This window comes from Convolutriloba macropyga, chromosome 15, assembly GCF_964194025.1.
Source record: "Convolutriloba macropyga chromosome 15, txConMacr16.3, whole genome shotgun sequence".
Lineage (NCBI taxonomy): Eukaryota > Metazoa > Xenacoelomorpha > Acoela > Convolutidae > Convolutriloba > Convolutriloba macropyga.
This window is the reverse complement of record NC_134482.1, coordinates 16,746,514-16,770,886: the sequence shown is the minus strand read 5'-3', so window position 1 is coordinate 16,770,886 and position 24,373 is coordinate 16,746,514. Positions and strand designations below refer to the sequence as shown.

General features: G+C 38.4%; 1 protein-coding gene across 18 annotated transcripts in view; it reads right to left on the bottom strand.

Moving 5' to 3' along the window:
• LOC142354481 (uncharacterized) overlaps window positions 1-24,373 on the bottom strand; it is a 117,513-nt gene that overhangs the window by 32,478 nt on the left and 60,662 nt on the right. For 10 of the 18 annotated variants that reach the window (XR_012761099.1, XR_012761090.1, XR_012761091.1 and 7 more), the window contains one exon: window positions 22,062-22,322. The exons of 1 other annotated variant lie outside the window; for it this stretch is intronic. Coding sequence is in view for 5 of the 17 variants with exons in the window: in XM_075406791.1 (XP_075262906.1) it covers window positions 22,062-22,322 (261 nt within the window). In the remaining 12 variants the exon portion in view is untranslated. Of the gene's footprint in view, window positions 1-11,610; window positions 11,807-13,856; window positions 14,033-22,061; window positions 22,323-23,680; window positions 23,852-24,324; window positions 24,355-24,373 lie in introns of those variants that run through there. 7 more of the 18 variants (XR_012761096.1, XR_012761097.1, XR_012761095.1 and 4 more) reach the window with 5 other exon arrangements.

Genomic DNA, 24,373 nt, shown 5'->3' with positions numbered 1-24,373 from the left:
CTTTGTTTGAAATTGGTTGCATGATCGTTTAACAAGTGTTTCGTACCATCGTGTTTTTCTGCACACTACTTGAGTGCAGACAGATAAAGATCTTTCCCGGATTTCTTTTATTTGTGCCGAAACTCCTATTTCAAATCAACCAAGGATTCAGATAATAAAATTCTTCTGCTTCGATAAGTAAATATTGGCCACCTTAAATTTCTAACACTAATCCTTATATCTTTAAATGGCATTGGCATCACAGTGAGAACGATTTTGCTTGACCTATGCAGTCGTTTTTACTCAATCTGTTTTGTGACTACACCTGGATATGCATTACTTCAGGGCATTCACTTGAACGCAGAACAGTCAGGGAACACATCAAAAAATTTCAGTTATAAATTTTTGATAGCAACAATGTTCCATTTTTCTTGAATTTTCAAATTGGAATTGGAGTCAGTAGTTTCTCCTTTCTTTCGCTGTCTTATGATTTTGCAGAAAGATAGAAATTGTCGTTTCGTGTTCGGTGTCTACGTCTATGTCTCGTGTTCTCTTGTGTCTCTTATAAATATTTCATGAAATAGCTGACTAACTCTCATTTCAATTTAAATGTATCTATAAGAATACTTATATAAAATTAGGTTTTAAAATTGTAATTGAAGAGCGATTTTCAAAAACTAGGTTGCGGAACGTGTGAAAGTCAAATTGTTTTGATGATCACTGCAATTATCTTTAGCATCTCTTCCATAGCGCTTGAAAAACATGTTTTTCAAATCATTCAAACTTTTCGCTGAACTCAAAAGTAATTTGAAATCTCCAAAATCAAGGTAAGCTCAAAAAGTCCCTTCAAATCACTTGACAATAATGTATTATTAACAGTTTTTTTAAACGTAATAATTAAAAGTAGCTTTTTAAAGTTAATGTCCAGAAAAGATAAACAAAACTTACCTCCAAAATCTTTTCCTTTGCTGTTTTTTCCTGAAAAACTAGTAAAGGTAATTCAATTTGTTTTACCAGTTTGACAAAAGCAGATTTTCAATTCCCTGAATGCTTCCGAAAAAATTTTGTACGGAAGAAACAGCCGGTTTTTGGTGGTTTTTTTTCTTTTTTGTTGAAAAAAACTTAATTTAAGAGAAGCATGTATTAGATACTGCCAATCAAGGTCATTTAAATTCTTTTTTAAACTAAATTTATTAAACAATACATTTTTTTCAAATTTGAGTCTTTGCAGGTACACCACTTCAATTTGTTTTGATGCTATGAATTTTTGCTAGCTTTTACTGACCGCAAGGTGCATTGCCTTTATTATTTGCAAGAAAAACTGAAATAAAACTCAGTTCCTTGACGCCATGCGCGCAAAAGTTATGGCTAAAAGCGGAAAGCCCTTACTATAAAAAATATTGGAAGTTAATGTCAACCACTTCCTAATTCTTCAATAAAATTAACATCAATCAGGAAAAAAGTTCTTATTTAAAAAATGAAATGAATACGGGGACGGAAAAGCATAAACAAACTTGGTTCCTCTACACACCTAGCAATATGAAATCAACATTTCAAACCAACATGGAAACACAGAAAAAAACATAGCAAAAACTTTTTTTCTGGTTTTGAATTTTTGTCTTTCAATAGACTTGTTTCAATGACCCTCAGGAGCACTTGAGAATTGTGGGAATACATGGCTTAGGTTTAGTGCTGGTCTTTGGACTATTGCCCTAGTCGTCTGGATGACACCTGTGTGCTTTCACATTATTTCCGAGAGGCCAGATTTCTCGGGATGTGCAGTCCTTGCGCATCAGCACAATGTCGCCTTCATCCAGCTGACGTTTTGATTTCTTGACACTTTCTTTCTTTCCTGAGCTCAGGAACATAAGAATTTAGCAGCGTGCTCCATGAATGATCACGTAGTGTCTGCGTCATCTTGAAGTCCTTAGTTGATATCCGCTGGTTGCTGTTAGCAAGAGGTTTCCAACTTATGTGTGTTGTGCGAAGGAGGAAGTGATCCCTAATCTTAGAAGCTGCAGCCTACATTGGCTAATGGACTGGAGATCAAAATTACATCGACCTCTGCCACAACTGTCTGGAAAACGAAGAGTGTTCGTTTTCGACCGTCCAGCAAAATTATTTACAAAACGTTTTGAGGAACTACAAATTTGTTCAGGGCTGTAACAAAATTTCGACAAGTTTGCCGGACTTTTAGCTACACTGGGCTAAGAAGGCTTGAGGTATAATTCGATAAAAGAAGTAACGAATGAGGACTTGTCATAGGTCATCCGTTGCGTATTGGTCTTCGAATTTTTGTACACTTTGTAAACAAGTTCTCTACGAAGAACTTGTTATAAAAATGATAAACAAATTCAAATGCGTTAGATTTGAATTGAGGTTGATAACGTGACAAAAACCAGTTATGTCTGATATTGTCGAACAATTGCCAATTTCAAATCATATATTCCATCCATGGGAATGGAAGGTCTGAGCCTAATAGTTCTTGTTGCATCTATTCCTATTTAAAAAATTGATTCAAGATACATCGAGTATTCTCATGACCAAATTGTAGACTGCAGTAGAACAAATAAGCGGATTGAGTTTTCAGTACATATAGCTCAATTGAACAAACTAGCAGTATTACTTAGCATCTTGTTCATTATTTTTGTACTCCACTTTGGTAACAAATGTTCCAACGAGAATGCAATTCTTTTATTACCTTGGCCATGGCGTGAGCTGCGCAACGGCGTATATGTTCCTGATTGTAAAAAAACCAATGAAGCTGCAGTTTGGGTTTACCTACTTCAAATAGAAATCGTTACAAGTATCTTTCATTTTAGTTACAGCAACAATTGGAACATTGGCTAGCTCCATTAATCTACTGTTTCTGGATGGGTCAGTTTTCGATTCAACCATTGGCGGTAAAGCATGTGTGTCAATTTACTCCCGTTTTGGATCGTGGTGAATATCTTGATTACGGTGACTTTACACAATTTCATCACATTCAGAGGCTACGTTTAACTGTTTTTTTGAAATTGGTTGCACTATCGTTGACCAAGCGCTTGGTACTATCTTTTTTCAGCACGCTTAAGGAGCACAAACAGATGAAAATCTTTTTTCGGAATTCTATTATATGCGCGGAGACTCTTATTTCGAAATCAACGAAAGCTTTAGTTAACATAAGTCTTCTGTTTTGATTAGGATTAGTAAATGTTAGCCACCTTCAATACCTATTACTAATCCTTATATCTTCAAATGGCATTGGCGTTAGAGTGAAAACAATTTTTCTTGATCCATGCAGTCGTTTTTACTCAATCGGCTTCATTACTACACCTGGATATGCTTCACTTCACGGCTTTCATGTGAACGCTGAAGAGTCAGAGAACACATCAAAAAACTTTAGTAATTGAATTTTGATAGCAAGGCTTGGTTCAGTTACTGAAACACTTATTCCATTTTCCCTCAATATTCAAATTGGAATCGGAGTCATTAATTTCTCCCTGATTTCTTTGTCTTATTATTTAGCAAAAAAAAAGAAATTGGTCATTTTGTGCACGAGGTCTACGTCTATGTGTCGCGTTCTCATTTGTTCCTCATGAATATCTCGTGAAGTAGCTGACTAACTCTCATTGCATGTATCTATATGAAAATTTATACAAACATAGGTTCTAAAAATGTAATTGAAGAACAATTTTCAAAAGGTAGGTTGCAGAGCCTGTAAAAGTCAGTTTCTCATAATGGTCACTGCAACCAATTTTAGCATCTGTATCAGTTCTCCTATTCCAGAACGGTAAAAAACAAAATGTTTTTGTGAACAATTTCAATAGGTGCTTTACAAACATGTTTTTCAAATCATTCAAATTTTTCGCTGAATTCAAACGTAATTTGAAATCTCCGAAATCAAGGTTTGTTAAAAATTCCACGTCTCTTCAAATAACTCAACAATATTTGTACTATTAACAGTATTTTTCAACGTAAAAATGAAGAGTCGATTTTTAAAGTGAATGTCCAGAAAAGATAAACCAAGCATAGCTCCAAAATCTTTTCCTTCGCTGTTTTTTCCTGAAAAACTAGTAAAAGTAATTCAGTTTGTTTGACCAGTTTGACAAAAGCAGATTTTCAATTCTTGAATGCTTCCGAAAAAATTTTGTTCGAAAAAAACAGCCGGTTTTTGTTGTTTTTTTTGTTTTTCGTTAAAAAAACTCAAGAGAAGCAGGTATTAGATACTGCCAATCAAGGTCATTTAAATTCTTTTTTAAACTAAATTTATTAAACAATACATTTTTTTTCAAATTTGAGTCTTTCCATGTACACCATTTCAATTTGTTTTGATGCTATGAACTTTTTCTAGCTTTTAGTGACCCCATGGTGCGTTGCCTTTATTATTTGCAAGAAAAACTAAAAGAAAACGCATTTCCTTCGCGCCATGCGCACAACAGTTATGGCTAAAAGCGGAAAGCCCTTACTATATGTAATATTGGAATTTAATTTCAACAACTTCGGAATTCTTCAATAATAAAATCAACATCAGTCAGGAGAAAGGTTCTGATTTAACAAAATGAATTGAATACGGGGACGAAAAAGCATAAAAAAGTTTGATTCCTTTACACTCCTAGCAACATAAAATCATCAATGTAGATAAACATGTAAACGCATATAAATACATAGCATTAAAGTTTTTCTTTTTTCCGGAAAATCTTTTTCGGATCAAACAGTCGGTTTTTTGTAATTCTTTTGTTTTTGTTTAAAAACACTTATGCTAAAGGAAGCAGACATAAAAAAGGCCAATCAAGATCAGAAACACTCTTTTTGAAACTAAATTTAAAACGCTACACTCTTTAATTTCAACTTTGAGTCTTTCTAGATAAACCACTGCAGCTTTAAATCTTTGCTAGCTTTTTATGCCCTTGCATTGTATTCTGATAATTCGCAAGAACAAGTAAAGTAAGTTGCCCAAACAAAAAAAACTTGCTCCCTTCTTCTTCTCCCTTCTTTCGCTGTCTTATGATTTTGCAAAAAAAAAGAAATTAGTCATTTCATATTCGGTCTCTACGTCTCTGTGTCGTGTTCTCATGAGTTCTCTGATAAACATTTTTTGAAGTAACTGACTAACTATCATTGCAATATATATCTATCTATATGAATTTATGTATGAACTTAGGCTCTAAAAATGTAAATAAAGAGCGATTTTCAAAAGGTAGGTTTCAGAACCTGTAAAAGTCAGTTTCTCACAACGTTCACTACCACCAACTTGAGCGTCTCTTCCATAGCGCTGAAAACATTTTTTTTTTCAAATTATTTAATCTTTTTGCTGAAATCAAAAGTAATTTGAAATCTCCGAAATAAAGTTTTCCTCAATATTCGAGGCGAATGTCCATAACTTTGTAAGCAGGAATTTTTCCCTTGTTGCTTTTTTTCCTGAATATCTGGATATGCTTTACTGATTGCTCTAATTATTCGTAAGAAGAAGAAAAAACAAGTTGACCGAACAAAAACACTGATTAAGTATTTTAGATTTTTTAACCATTTTTACAACAACACAGCTTGAGTATGAACGCATCGTGTGATACTGTTTCATAACTTGAAGTAAAAGAACTTACCTGAGTGAATTGAAGTCAAAATCGTTATTGTGAATGGTTTTAAAAATTGATAGTATTTTAAGAGCCAGTGGTAACAAGACGAGCTAACAAGTTCGCTACGTCGTTTCTCTTTGGTCAAAATCTTTCAAGAAAATTTTTAATCGTTTTTTTTCTGAGTGCCTCACTCATGATAGAAAACCAAGCTCTCTATACACATTACACTCGCGCCATGCGCACACAAATTGTGGCCAAAAACGGAAAGTCCCCTACTATAAACAATATTGGAAGTGAATGTAAAACACTTCAGGATTCTTCAATATAATCAACATCAATCAAGAAATAAAGTTCTGGTTTACAAAATTGAAACAGACAAAAAACACAAAAAACTTGGCTCCTTTACACTCAGAGCAGCCTAAATCAACAATTCAGATGAACATATAAACACATATAAAACACAGCATAAGCTTTTATTCTGAGTTTGAGTTTTTGTCTTTCAATGAAAATGTTTCAGTGAACCTCAATAGCACTTGAAAATTGTGGGATTTACGGTTACTGCTGGACTTTGGACTAGTCTTGTAGTCGTCTGGATGTCATCAGTGTGCTTTCACAATATTTCCAAGAGGCCAGATACCTCGAGGAGTGAAGTCCTCGAGCATCCGCACAATGTCACCTTCATCCAGCTGATCATTTGATTTTTACCACTTCGTTCCCTTGTTGAACTCAGGAACATATTCCCTTAGCAGCCTGCTTTATTAGTGATCAAGTGGTGTTGCGCTAGTTTGAAGTCCTTAGTCGTGAATTGCTGGTTGCTGTCAACAAGAGGTTTCAAACTTATGTGCGCTCTGCAAAGGAGAAAGCGATTTTGAGACGCTGCAGCCCTCATCTGAGACGCTGCAGCCCAGATTTTGACCTGGAGTTCAGAATTACTGCCACAGATGTCTGAAAAACAGAGAGTGCTAGTTTGCAGCCGCCCAACACTATTAGTAGATCTGCATCAGCACTTCCCAGACTCCTCCAAAATGTTGTGCCAATTGCGTCTCACTGATTGTTCTGTTGAGCCAATTGCAATATAATGTCTGGCTCATTGTCTGGCTGGTAGTTTTTCGTGAATTTTAACTTCATTGCTTTGTTGGTTCCAATGATTTTTTTTGCAATTGATAGCTCTGGTGATCCGGCACGTGACAAGCAGACATTGTGCATCTGAGCAACTAGTTTTTTATCCTCAATGTAGAAAGGTCCCAATATTTCAATTGCAGTTTTGACAAAAGGGCACTGCTGTTTGCTCTGAATTCTGAACTCAAGCAGACCAGTCATCTCTGGTCTCAAGTTATCTGCCATCCATCGTTTGCAACTTAAACAGTATTTCCGCAGACTTCTCGGGACGTTTCTTAACCTAATCATCATGAAAATTGGCTGCATGTGGGCCTTCGCGTGTTTTCCGCCCCGATGTACACAGTCATTGTTTGCATTTTCAATCAGCAGTCTTGTAATTGCGTTCCTGCTATGAAGAATGAGGGGATGTTTTGCACTGTAATTTAGTGGTGCCTTGTTGAGTCTTTCTCCTAACCTTAAGAGCCCGTCGTCATCTAGAAAGTGCGGGAAAAGCATCAGCTTGTCTAGTTTCTCAGGTCTTACTCCTTCTCTACAATGAAAAAACTGTTCCTGAGAAAAAACTGTTCCTGAGAGAAAATCTTGATGAGGTAGTTCCCTGCCCTGGTCTCAACTGGTGCAAAATCCTCAGTGTTGGAGGTCTCAAGTGCTTCAATTTTTCTTCCCGTACAGAGTTTTGACTTGAAGCGTCTTATTGCTTGGAACAACATTCTGGTAGCGTTGATAAAGAGACTGCATCTTGAAAATTTTCAAGCTCAAAGACAGGCAAGTTGTGTCGCTTGTGTAGCAAATAAATGCGGATCAGTGCCTACGGAGAATTTCTGGAACTTTGAGGTGTGCTCAGAAAATCTGCAAATCTGGTAGTGCCAGACATAGCTTTGGGATGTCTTATGGGGCCAGGCTTCGTCTGCAGTGGTCAGTGAGAATATTTTTTCCAGTGATGTGTCTCCAGATGTCGTGGTGATTTTGTAATTTTTGATAAATCTTGTAGTAATGTAAAAGTTTTCTCTCTACTTAGATCGGACCCATTCAAGGGTAGCCGTGCTATTGAAAACTCTCTGAAGTTCATGCATATCTGAATGGGTCTCTGCTTTTGGGTCTCTGCGTATTTTGTCTGGGCTTTTGTTTTTTGATCATTGGTTGACTCAGGAATGTGCAAACAGTTGCTGTGAATGCACCTGCTCCAATCAATGTTTCTGTCCGGCTCTCCCTAATTGTTGGGAGATATGTGTTCTATAAGTAGGAATGGTCTCTGCAGATTTTTTTCAACACTTCAATTTGAAACCGTAGCATCCAAAGCTCCTCCATGGCTCTGTTGAGTACACGGGGACTCTAATCACGGGACAACTGCTGTACATAGCTCTTCTGCCGATCATAAAATCTGCGGTTTTAAATTGTTGATCACCATGTTTTTGAAGTTAGCGATTGAGTTATGTTTTTCGGTTGTTAAATTTCAAGAGCATCGGCAAACTTCAGTTTTGTTTGCGGGTGGTCAGTGCCACTGTTCAGCAATGCGTAGGTTTTGATCCAAAGATAAAGTTTTACTGGTATAACCATCACCTGCAATTGTATCTGAGCTCTGACCGAAGAGTTTTCCTATTGGTTGCTGTAAAGGTAAATTTATTGCGGAGTAGTTGCCTGCTGTGTGGCTACAGTGCGCTGAAAGTTATCTTTCCGGCCGTTGCTGTTGCTCTGCTTGGTCATTGGCTGATGGCGAAAACCACTTTTAAGCCAGTTGCACTTGTGTGACGTGCTGCTATTTGATCCATCTTGTTCTGTTCTGGTTTCCATTCTTTCGGTTGTAAATCGAACTCGTCTCCTGCCTTTGGTTGTATTTTTTAAGGTTAGGTTCATAATGGTTTGGCTTTCAGTTTGTATGTTTTCTGAAGATAATGTTTTGTGAAATTTGATTCCAGTTTCCACTTGGTTGTGCATTTTGTTGTTGCTGCCTTGTTTCTGTCCTATGGAGTGTAGAGTGACGGAAATCACTGCATCTGTCCGCAAAGCGCCATGTTTTTGAACCTCCTCACACAGCACTGATTGTCATACACTGACTTTTCCTATTTTGCGTGACATCGATCACGGTTGTGGTCTTGTCAGATGAGTTGAGAGGACACATCCTTTGGCCCCCTTCTAGAAGAATTGCTTACGATGGTTCACTGTTTTCGTTCTGGAGAGATCTCAAACGCCTCTGCCTATGAGTCAATCCAATCAGCAAAGTGGGCGAGATTAGGTTGTGACAAAGCGGGGTTCTTGTAGGTTGACTTCATCTGATTATCATGGTAGCGTTCGAATTGTCTCTGGCCATTTACTGCTCAGGACTTGAGATCAGGTTCAAAAAATGAAGTCGGACGGTTTGTACACGATAGATGCGAAGCTCAAAAAAATTGTTAGTTCGGCTATCCAGGCCATAGGCAACTTCTACAATTGATCTTGGTATGCAGCAACAATACGAGTGTATTGCCAAAGTTGTTGGTGAGTTCAGACAGGGTTTCGTTGTAGTACATCATTATGTAGGAGCATCCACTTATGGAATCTCTCGCTTTGTTTGTTGCATAGTTTTGGAGGTATGCCATCTGTTATCAATTTTAGGTCACTATTGCTGTGAATGCTTGCTCTGAAGAAACTGAACCACTGATGCCCTCTAAGAGGATCACGTGTGAAATCGACAATTGATATTTAGGCGAACTCAATGCGTTATGAAACATCATAGCTTCGTGCTACATCCAGTCTGGTGAAGAAGTCGGGAAACATGAGAGGGCATTGAATTGGTTGTTGTTATTGCCGTTTTATAGTGTCTATCAGGTCGTCAACGGTTGCCCGGTGGTTGTTGATTGCTTTGATGGTGTGTTGCTTTAGCTCATGGCCAGACCAGCTGTGCTATTTTTGTAAAAAGAACCTGTTTGTTGGGATTTCCTAGTTCTGCAATCCTCGCGATCATGTCAGCCCCATCCTCGAACATGGTTCTCTTCATTCGATTGAATTGACTGTTGCCAGCCTCTATTTATCTTAGTGCCCCTGAGAGAAAATCTATGTTCTTTCATCTCGCTTCAATGCTCAGAAGGGGTTGAGAATATCAGGGTACTCTGAGTCGAGCGAGACAGCGGTGTTAATCTACTGATAGATTCATCTTGGGAACTGAGAGTTCATTGGTCTATTGCCTAAGGAGTACTGTCTCTTCTGCCGATTAGGGGAGGGCGCTGCTAATATGTCAGTATTCAGTGTCACATGTGTCCGTTCTGTGTGATTTTGCGCTCTTTTTACATTTTATATATTTCAGAATGATTATTTTTCCTTCAGCAAATTTGCGTAGTTTGCTTTGACGTTCATTGATATTGCTTTGTTGTTCGAAGAGATCTTATAATGCGTTCCACTCTGTGACCTTCAGTTGAAGTTGTTGCTTGAGGCTCTACTCCGCTGTTGATGAAATTTTGGAATGGTTTAGCATGCTGACTGTGTTAGAAGACTGTCTTATTTTACAAAAATTTTACTTCACTTTTAGTGCACAATGTTTCCTTGTAAAAGCCCTAATCTTTTTTATTATGTTAAACCTGCTATTATGAGATTGTTGCCTATTGTGCTTGCCTAATGTTTCTGGTTTATGTTTGTTTGTGCCTATCATTAAGCAGTGATGTTTGTTCCAGATGTGATGCTTCACTGTTCACAAATTCTATACAGTTAATATTTTTAACTAATCAGTGAAGTTCGTATAAACGTAGATAAATAAGTGATAGTTGTGCGGTCGCCTATTTGTTTTTCGAGCGGGACAGAAAAAATGCTTACTTTTGGTGGATAACTTTTGATTAAAGTTTGTGTCTACCGGCACTGGTGGGAAGATAACTTCACTTTCCTTTAAACCTTACTGCAGTAAAGTCATGCCAAGGCTTGCAACTAATCTTAAGTCAATCTGTGTTTGATTTAATTTTGAACCTGGAGGAAGCCCTACTCCTTTCAGAACTAAAGGGAAATTACATGACAACTATGTTGGTTCAACGATACCTAGACGCCCATTAAAATCCAGGCTGCGAAATGAGACATTCAAATCTCTGAGTCAGGTTAACCCATCCTTCGTGACCAGGCATCATCCTTCTTAGGAGAACTCTCATCTCAGTCTCACTCCTTGGGACAGATTAAAAATCAGATTGTGCTTTTGTGAATGTGATGCTCTTGATTAAAAATTTGCAAAGTTATCAAAACAAGAGCTCAAATTGTGCTAAAGTGTCAAACATTCAAGTTCTCTCTTTATAAAATCAAAAACTCCCAAGTCTGTGTAAAACAAGTTATAAGGTCCGTTTTTGGCCCAAGGAAATGCCACTAATGTTAATTTTCTTCGGCCTCCTCTCTACCGAGACAATTTTTGAGCAATATTTTAAATTCTGCTAGTCGTTGCTCATGGTAGCGAGTCAGGCTGTATATACACATTTCATTTGGCGTCATGGGAACTCAATTTATGGTCAAAAAAGGGAAAATCCCTGGCTATAAATAATTTTGGAAATGAATGCAACCACTTCTGACTTCTTCAATAAAATCAAAACCAATCAGGATAAAAAGTTCTGATTTACAAAACTGAAAGGGTTTGGGGGAACGAAAAGCATAAAGGAGCTTGGTTTCTTTTACATAAGTCGACGTGATTCCTGCAGACGTTTGATGTAGATATACTCCAATACCAAATGATCAGCAAGCTCAAGAACAAATTCAACGAACAGCATCAGAACAGAAAGTAATCATCTGAAAGGAGCAAAATAATTCCAGAAACAAGCGATAGGACAATGGAACTAAATACAAAAGAACCCAACTGTTTTTCATTTTTTGCAATTTCTTATCTGCTGTTGATTCGCTGGCGTTGAAGACTTGGAAGTTCCCTGTAAATCTGAGTTTTCTAATCTAAACTTAGCGATAATTTTCATCAGCCATATTCTCACACTGTTATTTGCTCAGCGTATAGTTGTCATATATATCGTGAGTCTATCTAAACTGCTAAACATTTGCCTTGTGAATTGTTGGTTTTTGATTGATTTGGCTGAAATTTTGTTATTTCTGTGATTTATCTTAAATTCAATACGCTTGTATGGCATCTGTTTTGAAGCGCTTCATCAAATTGTTTCTGTGGTTGATCATGTAGCTGGGGTACAAAGTGATTGATTTTGAAGCAGGTTCTAAAAAACCATTTTAGGATCTATTGTTTTGCCCACCCCCCCCCCCCCCCCCCCGTGTTTTTATGATGCCCAGTTACATATTATGTGTTGTTATATAGCACGTTACTTGTAAGCAAATAGCACGTGCGCCTGGGGGTCATAAAAGATTTAAGCTATGGGGGGAACAGAAATGATCTAAAGCCAAATCGCTCGAGCAATCAGATATACTGAACGTCAAAAATATGCTAGCGCTCTCTAGTTTCTTTCACAAATTATAGATTCAATTCTGAACGAAATATTACATCAAGGCAAAGCGTTTTTCAAATTTGATTTTAAGTCTGATATTTGAGTATTATTGCATCGAAAGATGAATTTATACTTCGTAAAACGACTGTGTGATTTAACAATCCAGTGTGAGGTTTCAAACGATTACCACACCTTCCATCTTGAAATAGCATGAACAGAAATTGACTGAAAGTGAAGCAAAATGGGTCGGATAACCTATAGCCCCCATCATGTTAAATATACCATAATGGGGGGCTAAATTTTCATGGAGGGCTATAATGGGAAAGACCCGAAAACTTGATGACTCGGTAACTACTCTCTATCAAGTATTGTGATTCAGTAACAATTTAAGGTAACTCGTGAAAAGTCACGTAATACTGCGCAAAGGTACATTCGTCAATAATTTATTTGTAGCAAGACAGAGCAAATACGTTAGTCCTCTGGTCTTTTCTTATTGCAATTTTTGCTTCAACGATTTTTCGTCTGATCCATTTTACTTTTTATTGTCAAAAACGGTGTAAACAGGTGGCAGGTAGCGCTCGGATGGCTTGAAAATCTCTTAGAGTCCTCAGCTTTTCTGTTTTCTAAGAATTCCATTCACCAAAGCTCTTTTGAGGAGACAATTTCATGGTGTGAAGGGAGATTCTTAATCTTAAAAGTTCGACATCCCTCATTGCTAGCATCCCTAATCCCGAATCCCCTCTCAAAAAGCACATTGTTCACCTTCCTCCACCTATCGATTTGAACCCCCTTTTCATCTAGCCTTCTCAACACTGCCCCCATTGCTAGACCCCCCCCCCACACACTTACAAACTGCGGTCACCCCCATCCCCAAATGCTAGCATCCCTAAACCCGCCTCAAAAATCCCATTGTCCAATCTCCTCTATCTGTCGATTTGAAACCCCCTCTCATTTAGCATTCTGAACCCCAGTCCCATTGCACGACCTTCTTCCCCCCACACACACACTCTCACACACACACACACACTCACTGTGGTCATCCCATCTCCTAATGCTAGCATCCCTAAACCCCAGCTGGACACTATTGAAGCCAACCGCTCGCCGGATGTTAGTGGGCTATGTTTTCAAAAGCCCCGAAAAAAGTTGGAAATGGGGTTTTCACTACAAGATCATTGCTCAACAGTTAAAATTGAAGTTTTTCAGCTTTGAACATTTCTTCTGTTTGCAAGTCGATGTATAGACATCTTGAGCATATAGGTTTATTTTAGCCAATTTGTCATAACTAATTTGACATTCGATGAGGAAAAATTAATTCGGCACTGAAGTTTGCTCCAGAATGATCTGTCTTTGTACAGTCACTCAATCCAGCATAATAAATAATGAAAATCTCTTTTTATCAGCCTGCTTAATTGTTCATTTTTTCAAAAAATGGCCAAATGGACACGAATGGAGATCAAAAAACAAATAAACAAACAAAAACTAACATCAAATATAATGTAATTAGTTTGTCGGAACCTCAGATACTTTCTATTTAGTTTTTTTCGGGATTAGGTTATCCATTTAACCACACAAAATTTCTTTTTAGACATGTAATATTTATTTACGATGTGACTGCGAAAAAATCCACTGACAAAATACCATAACATCCTTTTTTGGGGCTAAAATCCAAAAAGAACTTCTTGATAAAAAACGGTTGCACCATTTGCTCTCAGACAGCTAATATATATGCTTGCAAAGTCCTTTATTAAATTTAGAACACTCTTAAGAGAGTTTATTTTGGTAAAATCTGTCATTAAGAGGAAACGAATTATCTCATTTTACTCACGAAGAAGTGTTCTGACCCCGCTAAGCCGAAAATAACCATTGAGCAGGACCACCCCAACCCACACACACACACACTGTGCTCACCCCATTGCCTAATGCTAGGATCCCTAAACCCCAGCTCGATACTATTGAAGCCAACCCCTCGCTGGATGTTAGTCTGCTACGTTTTCAAAAGCCCTGAAAAAGGTTGGAAATGTGGTTTTCATTACAAGATCATTGCTCAACGGTTAAGATTGAAGTTCTTCAGCTTTGAAAGTTTCTTCTGTTTGCAAGCCGATATATAGACATCTTGAGCATATAGGTTTATTTTAACCAATTTGTCATAACTAATTTGACATTCGATGGGAATAATTAATTCGGCACTGAGGTTTGCGCCAGAATGATCCGTCTTTGTACAGACACCCAATCCAGCATATTAATAAGTGAACAGTTCTTTTTAATCCACCTGCTTAGTTGTTGACCTTTTTTGTAATGGCCAAATGGACACCAATATAGATCGAAAAACAAACAAAAAAAATCTCACATCAAATCTAATGTAATTATTTTCTCGGAACCTCAGAAACTATCTTTTTAATTTTTTTGGGATTAGGTTATCCACTTAACCACACACAATTTCATTTCAGACATCTAATACTTTCTTAAGATGTGACTGCAAAAATATCCACTGATAAAATACCATAACATCCGTTTTTTGTGGCTAAGATCCAAAAAGAACTTCCTGATAAAAAACGGTTGCACCATTTCCTCTCAGACAGCTAATATATATGCTCGCAAAGTCCCTGATTACGTTTCGAACACTTTTAAGGGAGTTTATTTTGGAAAAATCTTTCATTAAGAGGAAACGAATTATCTCATTTTACCCACGAAGCAGTGTTTTGACGCCCCTAGAAATTCACAAGGAAATTTTTATTAGCGCAAAAAGACGCATGCGAATATTGTTATCTATTGGAGTAAGAAACTACGCATGTAGCCCTATACCCTCCACAAGAATGAAAAAACGCCTCAAACCAGCCGGCAGGTTAGCCCACGGCCTTTGAACGATCTCAAATTTTGCTTTCAGAGACAAATTACTAAAACCTCCATTTTTGGAGTCAGACCAAAAAACAACTTTCCGATTGACAAAACGTGCACATAGTATTCAAGCGCCAAATAATTGCTTAGGAGGTGACTGCCTAATTTTAGAACCAGGTAAGATTTTTGTCATACGGTATAGATAATCATCTTATATCCATAACCGTATTTTAGTTCTAATTATCCATTTGGAAGACCAGTGCTTTTGCTGTCCAGTTTAAATTTAGCTCATCACTGGTTCTTTGTAATTTCCTGTCTGTTCCTGTCGATGCATTTTGGGAAAAGCCTACTGCCACTCAACCGTTGACGTGGGATAAATGGACTCAACAGTGGAAGCTCGCATTGCTAGCAAAAGAAGGAATTCAGCTCGAAAATCACTTGAATGATCCACCAACAGCGGTAACATACCCACTCGAGCCAACCTACGAGGAACCAGTGGAGAACCACACGCAAGCAACTGAAAGGGATAGAAAGATCCGTAACCAACAACTCAAGGTAAAATGGCAAAATCGTTGCAAAAAGATTGATGAAATTGGTATCTTGTGTGGAGATAAAACATGGGGGATCTGTGAGCAAAAATCAATATCTTTGCTATATTTGAGCATTGGCACGGAGGGACGACGTATTTTTAAAAGCAAACACCCTCATTTCCTAATAGAAAAACAGCCATTTAGAGAATTATGGCAAGCAATGGAGTGTTCCTTTACAAAAGTGAGAAATATCACGTACGACCGTTTTGTCTTCTACTCTTGCAAACAACAGAAAGGCGAATCTGTTGAAAGGTTCTACGGTCGCCTAATAGAAAGAACAAGTCGAAAATTGTAGTTTAGGGAGTGAAGAAACTACACTTATTCGAGATGCTTTCATACTAAACATGATAGATCATGAAACCCAAAAAGGAGTTATTGAAGGAAACAGTTGAACCTTCCAAGGCACTTGAAATAGCAATTCAAATGGAGATGGGGGCACAAAATCAGCAAAAGATCAATAAAATTTTGATGCCAGCTGCAAACTCAGTTAATGTCGTCAACAATTACCTACCACGCAATCGCAATGCAAATGCTCAACAAACTAGAAGGGATTTCACACGATATACAACTGTACCACAAAATTACCATTATAGTAGTATCTGTACCAATTGCGGCCAACGGTGGAGTCATAATCATCGACAGATTTGCCCCGCAAATGGGAAAAAGTGCAATAATTGCGGATTAATTGGCCATTTTGCGAGAAAATGTCGAATGCCGAAACGATCACAGGGACAAGCATCTAAAGCTCCAAAAACAAATTTGAACCAAATTGACAAGATTCCAGAAAAAAGTGACGACGAAGAGTCTGTTAACTATATATCTAGTTACCAACAATTATATGACCAAGTCTACGATTCCAATTACGATGGGCGACACTGACAACTACGTAGCGGCAATCTCATGTGAATCAGCAAATCAACTTGAACCCCTGAATGCTAAAGTACAGTTTGGAGAGGTAAAAACAACCGCCATGATTGACTCCGGGAGTGCAGTTAGTTTTATCACAAAAACCTTAGCAAATCAAATACTTCGAACTACAAAATCTGCAAAGTGGATCACTAAGAGGGAAAGAAGGACCTAAAAACATTCTCCAATGATCCGATCAAAGTCCTTGGACATCTTGAGACAATGGTTGCATACAATAATTGGATAGAAAGAGAAGCCAATCTGACAGTGGTGGAAGACGGTCACAAAATCATCATTGGCAAAGACGTCTCCGCAAACCTTGGCCTTGCAGTTGTACAACAACAACAACCAGATAAAGATAAAGGTGTCAATAACATTAATAATTCCATATGTAAAATTAAAGAGACAATCACAGCGCAATTTCCTCATTTAGTTTCAAGAATTGGTCTTTCCAAGTTACATGTAGCGAAATCAAAATTTCATCAACAGTTTACAGAAAAGCATCAAAAAGGTCGGCGCGTTCCAACAAATCTCCAACCTAGAGTCACGGTGGAGTTGAACGCTTACAGAATGAAGGTCATATCGAAAACTATCTAGTTGCTCAGACGATTATTTCATATCTCCGATCGTGATCACAGTAAAGAAAGACCAATCTATAAAACTCGCATTAGATTCCAAAGTACTAAATGAAGCCATACACAAAAAAAATATCAAATTCCTAACATTAACATGCTAATTGACACAAAATCATAACATCTTACTAACACTCAAAATGGTCAACAAGCATATTTCACCACATTAGACTTAAAATATTCATACAGTCAATAACAATTACACCATGATATTGCGAAACACTGTAACTTCAACATTATCTGTGGAGAGTCCACTGGCACCTATAGATTCAAAACTGGATTCTACGGCCTTACTGATATGCCGGTAGAATTTCAAAAAGCAATGGACTATACATTAATAGGTCTACAACACACCTATTGCTTTTTAGATGACATAATAATTGTTAGTACTGGAACTGAAACAGATCATTTGGCATACGTAACAAAATGCTTAAAAAAGCTAGACGAAGACAATTTAAGAGTAAATCTTCAAAAATGTCATTTTGCAAAAACGGAAATTGAATGGTTAGGATATAAGTTCACCCATACTGGTATATCACCATTAGAAAGTAAAACAGCAGCAATTTTAACAATACCACCACCAACAACACTAAAACGCCTACGATCCTTTCTCGGGTCAGTACATTATATTGGATTGGCAAATTCACACCACATCTAGCACAATTATTTCATCCACTTAGACCACTTCTCAAAAAATCCACGAAGTTTATTTGGACAGAACACTAAACATTTTCAGTTAATTAAAAAAAATTGCCAACAGCACAGAAAATAATAATTACAATCCAAATTTAGACGTTCGGGTTAAAAGTGACGCTTCGTATTTGGTACTAGGAGCAGCACTTGAACAGAATACACCCGAAGGTTGCAAACCAATAGCATTTGCGTCACGATTCCTAAACTCAACAGAAGAACAATACAGTGTTAACGAATTAGAACTATTGTGAAAGTGTGGTCGATTGACTATTTTAAATACTACCTATATGGAAAAAAACTTCACTGTTATAACAGACCATCGAGCATTGTTGTCAATATTAAAGGAACACAGATCGAACAAATCCTACAATAGCCGCCTTTCTAGATTGATAGACAGACTCATTCTATACAACTTCACAATTGAACACATGCCGGGAGCAAAAATGGGCTTAGTGAACTATATATCAAGAACCCATTCGCAAGAGTTAAAAAAGTCTCTACATATGATGAACACTTTGTAGTAGCATCAATATCTAAAATTCGTAATTCAATGAAACATCTCATTAAAAATAAACGGAACACACTACAAAAATTAAATAGCATATTAAAGTTACATTCGCCTTCATCTTATTCAAAACTAATTTCCAGAAAGAAACTACCATTCGTGCCACAATTAACACTTTCATATTCAACAGTTAATCCTCAATTAAATATACCATACGCATTGCAAATGCCTCTTAAAATTAGAAGATCGCAATTTGCGCCAAAAAACCACACAACAAATAATTCCCATTCTATTAACAAACTTGCTGCAAAAGCAGTGCAAATGTCAGACAATCAAGAATGGGAACACTCTGAACAAATAAACCCAAAAAAACCATTAATGATAGTAAGTAAAATAATTCACCCAAATACCGTAAATTAAGCGCGAAAACACAAATTCCTAAGTATAAATACAACCTGCAAAAGAATCACTCGCTTTTAACTCAAAGTAGATTCACATTTTCCTCCACTTTGAACATCCCCATCGAATCCCTCAACGCAAACAACTCTGTCAATCTACTCAACAAGATGCCAAAAACAAAAGCAACAAGATCAAAATCTATTCCAACGAAGGCACGAGTGACCTTTTCTGACACAGCCCCATCAACACCCGCCACAAACACTTCCTCTAATACCGGAACCCCATCAGGCAGTTTGCTCGACGCGGCCGAAGATGTATGCTTCACAGAAACACTAAAAAAGATATTTAGCAAAAAAACTACTGTCCATTCTCACCGGAAAGGATGCATTTCTCAAAGAAATGCGCGATTGTGTCACACGAGACGAACCTGACAGACTACGAGAGATAACCCCCTACATTTTTTCATATTGACGGGAACTCAGTCTGAAACACGGATGTGTCTGCCTAGACGAAAGAATAGCGATACCAAAAGCAATAAAGGATGCGGTGTTGGAGGATATACACTCAACTCATCCTGGGAGTTTCCCAATGCTTTCTCTAGCGCAGAATAGTTGGTGGCCATATATCCACCGGGATATACTGGCAGAAGCCACGGAAATCGGTAAGAACTTAAAATCAGTAATTCCGCGCTGCCAATGGGCACAAATGTAATTAAATTCCTAAATAAATACATATATAACCACGGGGTTCCAAGAACCATTAGATTAGATCCAGCTCAATGTTTTACAGGAAAAAAGTTTGAAACATTTCGTACAGAAAATAACATTACGCCTATATATGCACCAGCAAATGATCACAGAGCAATAAGTCTAGTAGAACTCCTTATTCAAAAAATTAAACGTCAATTATCATGCGTGAAAACACAACTGAATAAAAAATTTAACCTAGAGCAATCCCTACATGCAATTATACAACGACTGAGAATTTCGAAACAAAAAACAATAGACATCACACCATTTGAGGCACACTTCGGTGAGAAATGTAATACACCAATTTCTAATATCACCACTAAACCTAATAATAAAAATTTATATTACAATAAAATAATTAAACAATATTTAGATGAAGACACAATACCAGGTCGCTCGTATCTAACGGAAGAACAGTGGGCAGGTACGGCCCTATGCTCGGATACGGAGATAGAAAAGGTTATCTGCGCCGCAAGTGCCCGCGCACAGAAAAAAGAGGACAAAATGAAAGACGGAGAACAGCGACTAATCTGGTCAGAAGGGCCGAGCAGTCCAATTCCGTGTTCTGAAAGAAGCATTCAGCTCAGACTAGCGAGGAAAATCTATGACAGTCAGCGTCAAAAGAAAAATCTCGACGGTTTATACGAAGTGCTTGCTCCCGGTAGCACTGTATGTAAAGTCAGCCTAACCACGAGCGTTATTGAAGAGCCCAACAGACAAGAAGTAAGGGTGCGAAATTCCGATATCGCCAAATTTGGTACAAAAGCAGAACGCGATTAGGATCTCGGCCGATACATAGAGCGTAGACCGACGAAAGTCTACGAAAAAACGTTCGAACACAAAATAATAGTAAAACATAGAAGGGACCTAGTTAGAAAAAATCTCGGGGACAAAAAAATAAAGGAAAACAAGAAACAAGCAGACGATATCCGTGTTGTCTCATCGTACAGATCCGGCATCTCCACGGCCAGTAATGTTGCGCGCTCACTGAAAATGAGAATCCCAAAACGCAATCCAAAACACGATGACGCATTCGCAAATAGACCTGATCAAACTCAGATTTTACACTTCAGCCCACCTGTGCCCACCACATAATCCGGACGTAGCTGGACCATCCGCGGCACGAGTGGCTTCTCCTCAAATGCCAACGCCTATCCTACGCAAAAAGGAAAAACGACAACCAACGATAAGTGATACGTCCGATTCGGATACTTCATCAGAAAAAAAAGCAAAAGAACCCTTAAAAGACAAAAGAAGTCTTCGACGTCGATAGTGGAAAAAAGATCAGAACACAGAAGGATATTCGAAAGAAATTCCCAAATCAAATACTGAATTCATTGTGGAGGTTTCGCCACGAAACCCTAATGAGCGATGGACAACGGATCCAAATCCAAATCTTCCAAAAGAAACGACAGTTTTGCAGGCCGAAAACCAAGACCACTCAATTTTGGAATAGAGCTCGATAAACTTTCAGAACATTATATTTTATCTAGTATTTAATATTACTTATATAACCGGTGAATAATTATTAAACTTCCTATTTTATGTACTAATTTTTCTCTCAACAGGGGAAATGTCATACGGTATGGATAATCATCATATATCCATAACCGTATTTTAGTTCTAATTATCCTTTTGAAGGACAAGTGCTTTTGTTGCCCGTTTTAACTTTAGTTCATCACGTGTTCTTTGTAACTTCTGTTCATCCTTTAGACAGGAAACTGTCTGTTCAGCTCATAAACAAATCGATACCTTCTTCCTGTCTTATGATCATGTTGTGAACAAACTTTCATTTCCTTTTTGGTTCCAATTTGTAATCTAAATTATTCATTTTCCGATTTTCAGTTCTGTAAACCAGTTTCAATTTAACCTTAGTAATTCGCTTCTCAATTGCACTCGCTCAAACTGCCTTGCGCAATTGCCTTCACCGAATTGTGAGACAAGCATTCGCGACTCGATTAGCTCAATCAGAAGTAATTGATCATTACAATTTTGTTTTGTAAGATCCGTCATTAATAAGAAACGAATTGTTTTGCATCACGCCATAAGCAGTTTTTCTCCACCCTTAGAATTGCACAGGAAAATTTCGATTACCGCAAAATTACGCACGAAACCTTGTACTATGTATAAAATTTATAAAAAAAAGGCCGCAGGTCAGCTCGCAGGCTAGCTCACGGCATTTGAACGATCTCAATTTTTGTTCTCACTGACAAATTATTAAAGCGTTCATTTTTTGGACAAAGATTTCCGTGAAACAACTCATCGGGCAGAGTAGGTCAAAATTCTCTCTATTAGTCAACTGACCAAACCTGTTTTTATACCATTAGTTATGAAGACAAGTTTTTTGATACATAATTGCATATAAGCTTCTATCTGGTCTTTCTCATTATAGCCCCCCCCCCCAAGGAACTTATACCCCCCGTCACCGTTAAGTTATGAATACCTTATTTGGAGGGATAGTATACATTACATGCCTACTAACACAAACCTTTTTTTTAAAAAAAAACAACTTGAATACTTCCCTTTGTTTCTTTCGTTTATTTTCCCTTTGTGTTCCCAGCTTAGTGGGTGCAAATTATTAGCACCCCTCAGACGCACGTGCAAATTTTATAGATAAAGATTTACTATGTAATAGCAATAACTCGTGTTATATAACATGGAACATAACGTGCGGGGTGGGGGGGGGGGCACAAATGGACGAAGAGATCCCAAACAACATACCTTCACTTGTTTTCCCTGGAAACTCTCCACTTCGAGTGTCTTCAAATTATTATTCAGTTCTGTTTCGTTTATCAGAGTCCAATGATTAGGGTAATCTTTGATGATGAATATCGTTTCCTTACGTGTGCAAAAGTCGCATATGAAAATTGGACAAATGATTAACAGTCGCACCAAGTCGACAAAGGAGTCATCATTTTTTCCAGCGAATGAGGGATATTGACTTCTAGGCAATGGAATTTTCCTGGAACCGTTTTTCACCCACTGAAACCAATTTAGGATTTATTGTTTCCCTCAGAAGTTTAAGGCGAGGATAGGTTGTTCCGACTCTAATGTTTTTTTTAATGCCACCATTTACAATTTTTATGTTGTTATAAAGTACGGTACGCTAAAGAAAAACAGCAGGTACGCTTGAGTCGTATAAGATATATGCCCTCTGAGCTGCATGGGTCAAACAGAAGAGGTTCAATTTCATTTAATCAACACCTGTTGCGATAACAGCAGTTAATTAAACTGCCAGTGTAATAAATTTTAATGCCCGATCGACACTGGAAAAACACTTCGGCATTAGACTACGAGTTTCTCACACTCTTTTCTCGCCACTGTTACTAAGTAAACAGTGGCGATAAAAGAGTGGTGATAAACTCGTAGTCTAAAGATGGAAACAGTTTGATAAACTTGTAGTCTAAAAAAAACGTGTGTGGTGTATGTGGTGCGTGTTGTGTGTGTGTGGCGTGGGTGGCGTATGTGCGGTGTGTGTGTGTGTGTGATGTGTGTATGTGTTGTGTGTGTGTGGTGTTTGTGTGGTGTGTGTATGTGTTGTGTGTGTGTGGTGTGCGTGGCGTGTGTGAGTGTAAGTGTGTAAGTGGGTGTGTTTGTGTGGTGTGTGTATGTGTGTGGTGTGTGTGAGTGTGGTGTGTGTGGTGTGCTGGTGAGTGTGTTATCTGTGGTGTGTGTATGCGTGCGTGTTTGCGTGTAAGTGTAAGTTGGTAAGTGGGTGTGTTTGTGTGGTGTGTGTGAGTGTGGTGTGTGTGTGTTTGGGTGTATATATATATGTGTGTGTGTGTGTGTGTGTGTGTGTGTGTGTGTGTGTGTGGGTGGGTGCGTGCGTGCGTGTGTACGTGTGTGAGTGCGTGACCGTGCGCGTGTCTCAGTGTGTGTTTGTGTGTGTGTGTGTGTGTGTGTGTGTGTGTGCGCGTGCTTGTGTGTGTGTGCGTGCGTGTGTACTTGGGTGCATGTGTACGTGTGTGCGTGCGTGAGCGTGCGTGTGTGTCTCTCTGTGTGTGTTTGTGTGTGTGTGTGCGTGTGTGTGTTTGTGTGTGTGCGTGTGTACGTGTGTGCGTGCGTGAATGTGCGCGTGTCTCAAGGTGTGTGTTTGTGTGTGTGTGTGCGCGCGTGCTTGTGTGTGTGTGTGTGTGTGTGTGCGTGTGTACTTGGGTGCATGTGTACGTGTGTGCGTGCGTGAGCGTGCGTGTGTGTCTCTCTGTGTGTGTTTGTGTGTGTGTGCGTGTGTGTGTTTGTGTGTGTGTGCGTGTGTGTGTGTGTGTATGTTTGTGGGAGAGGGGAGGGGGGTGGGTGCATGAGGGCAAAACGAATAACTGATCCAAAGAAATATCACTTACCTTTGAAAGTGTAATTGTCCACAAAAATAAAAATGAGAAACCAATGAAACTTTGTTCAATTTTGAAATGATCGCAGCAGGTGTTGATTAAAAAAATTATCACACGGTTGTTATCGCCCTCGAAGTTATCATAACACCTCGGCTTCGCCTCGGAGTTTGATAACTTCTCGGTGGTGATAACAACCGTGTGGTAATGTTCATGAATTGGGGCAGAATAGAGGCGAGTAGCACAGGGAAATACGGCAAACATACTTGGCCGCAAACACCCTATTGCTAAGGTACTAGGTCTCTCGGGCAGCTAAGATATATGTTCTCGGGGGTCTTTCCCATTATAGCCCCCCCCCCCCCAGCTTAGTGGTCAGATAACCTATAGCCCCCCCCCCAAACATGGTAATTATACCATAATGGGGGGCCAAACATGGTAATTATACCATAATGGGGGGCTATAATTTCATGGGGGGCTATAATGGGAAAGACCCGTTCTCGATATATGTTAGAACAAAATCTCGGCCCCACGAGGGACTTAGTGCCCTGACACGTGGCGCCCGATTGCTGACCACGTGGCACTAAGAGTAAATTCGAACATATATAGAGAACCAAATGTCACAAACGTGTTGAATTTCAATCGCAAAATAAACCAATCACCTCTGTCTACGATAGCGAAGAAGTCGATTTTTTATGTGTTAGAAGTCAG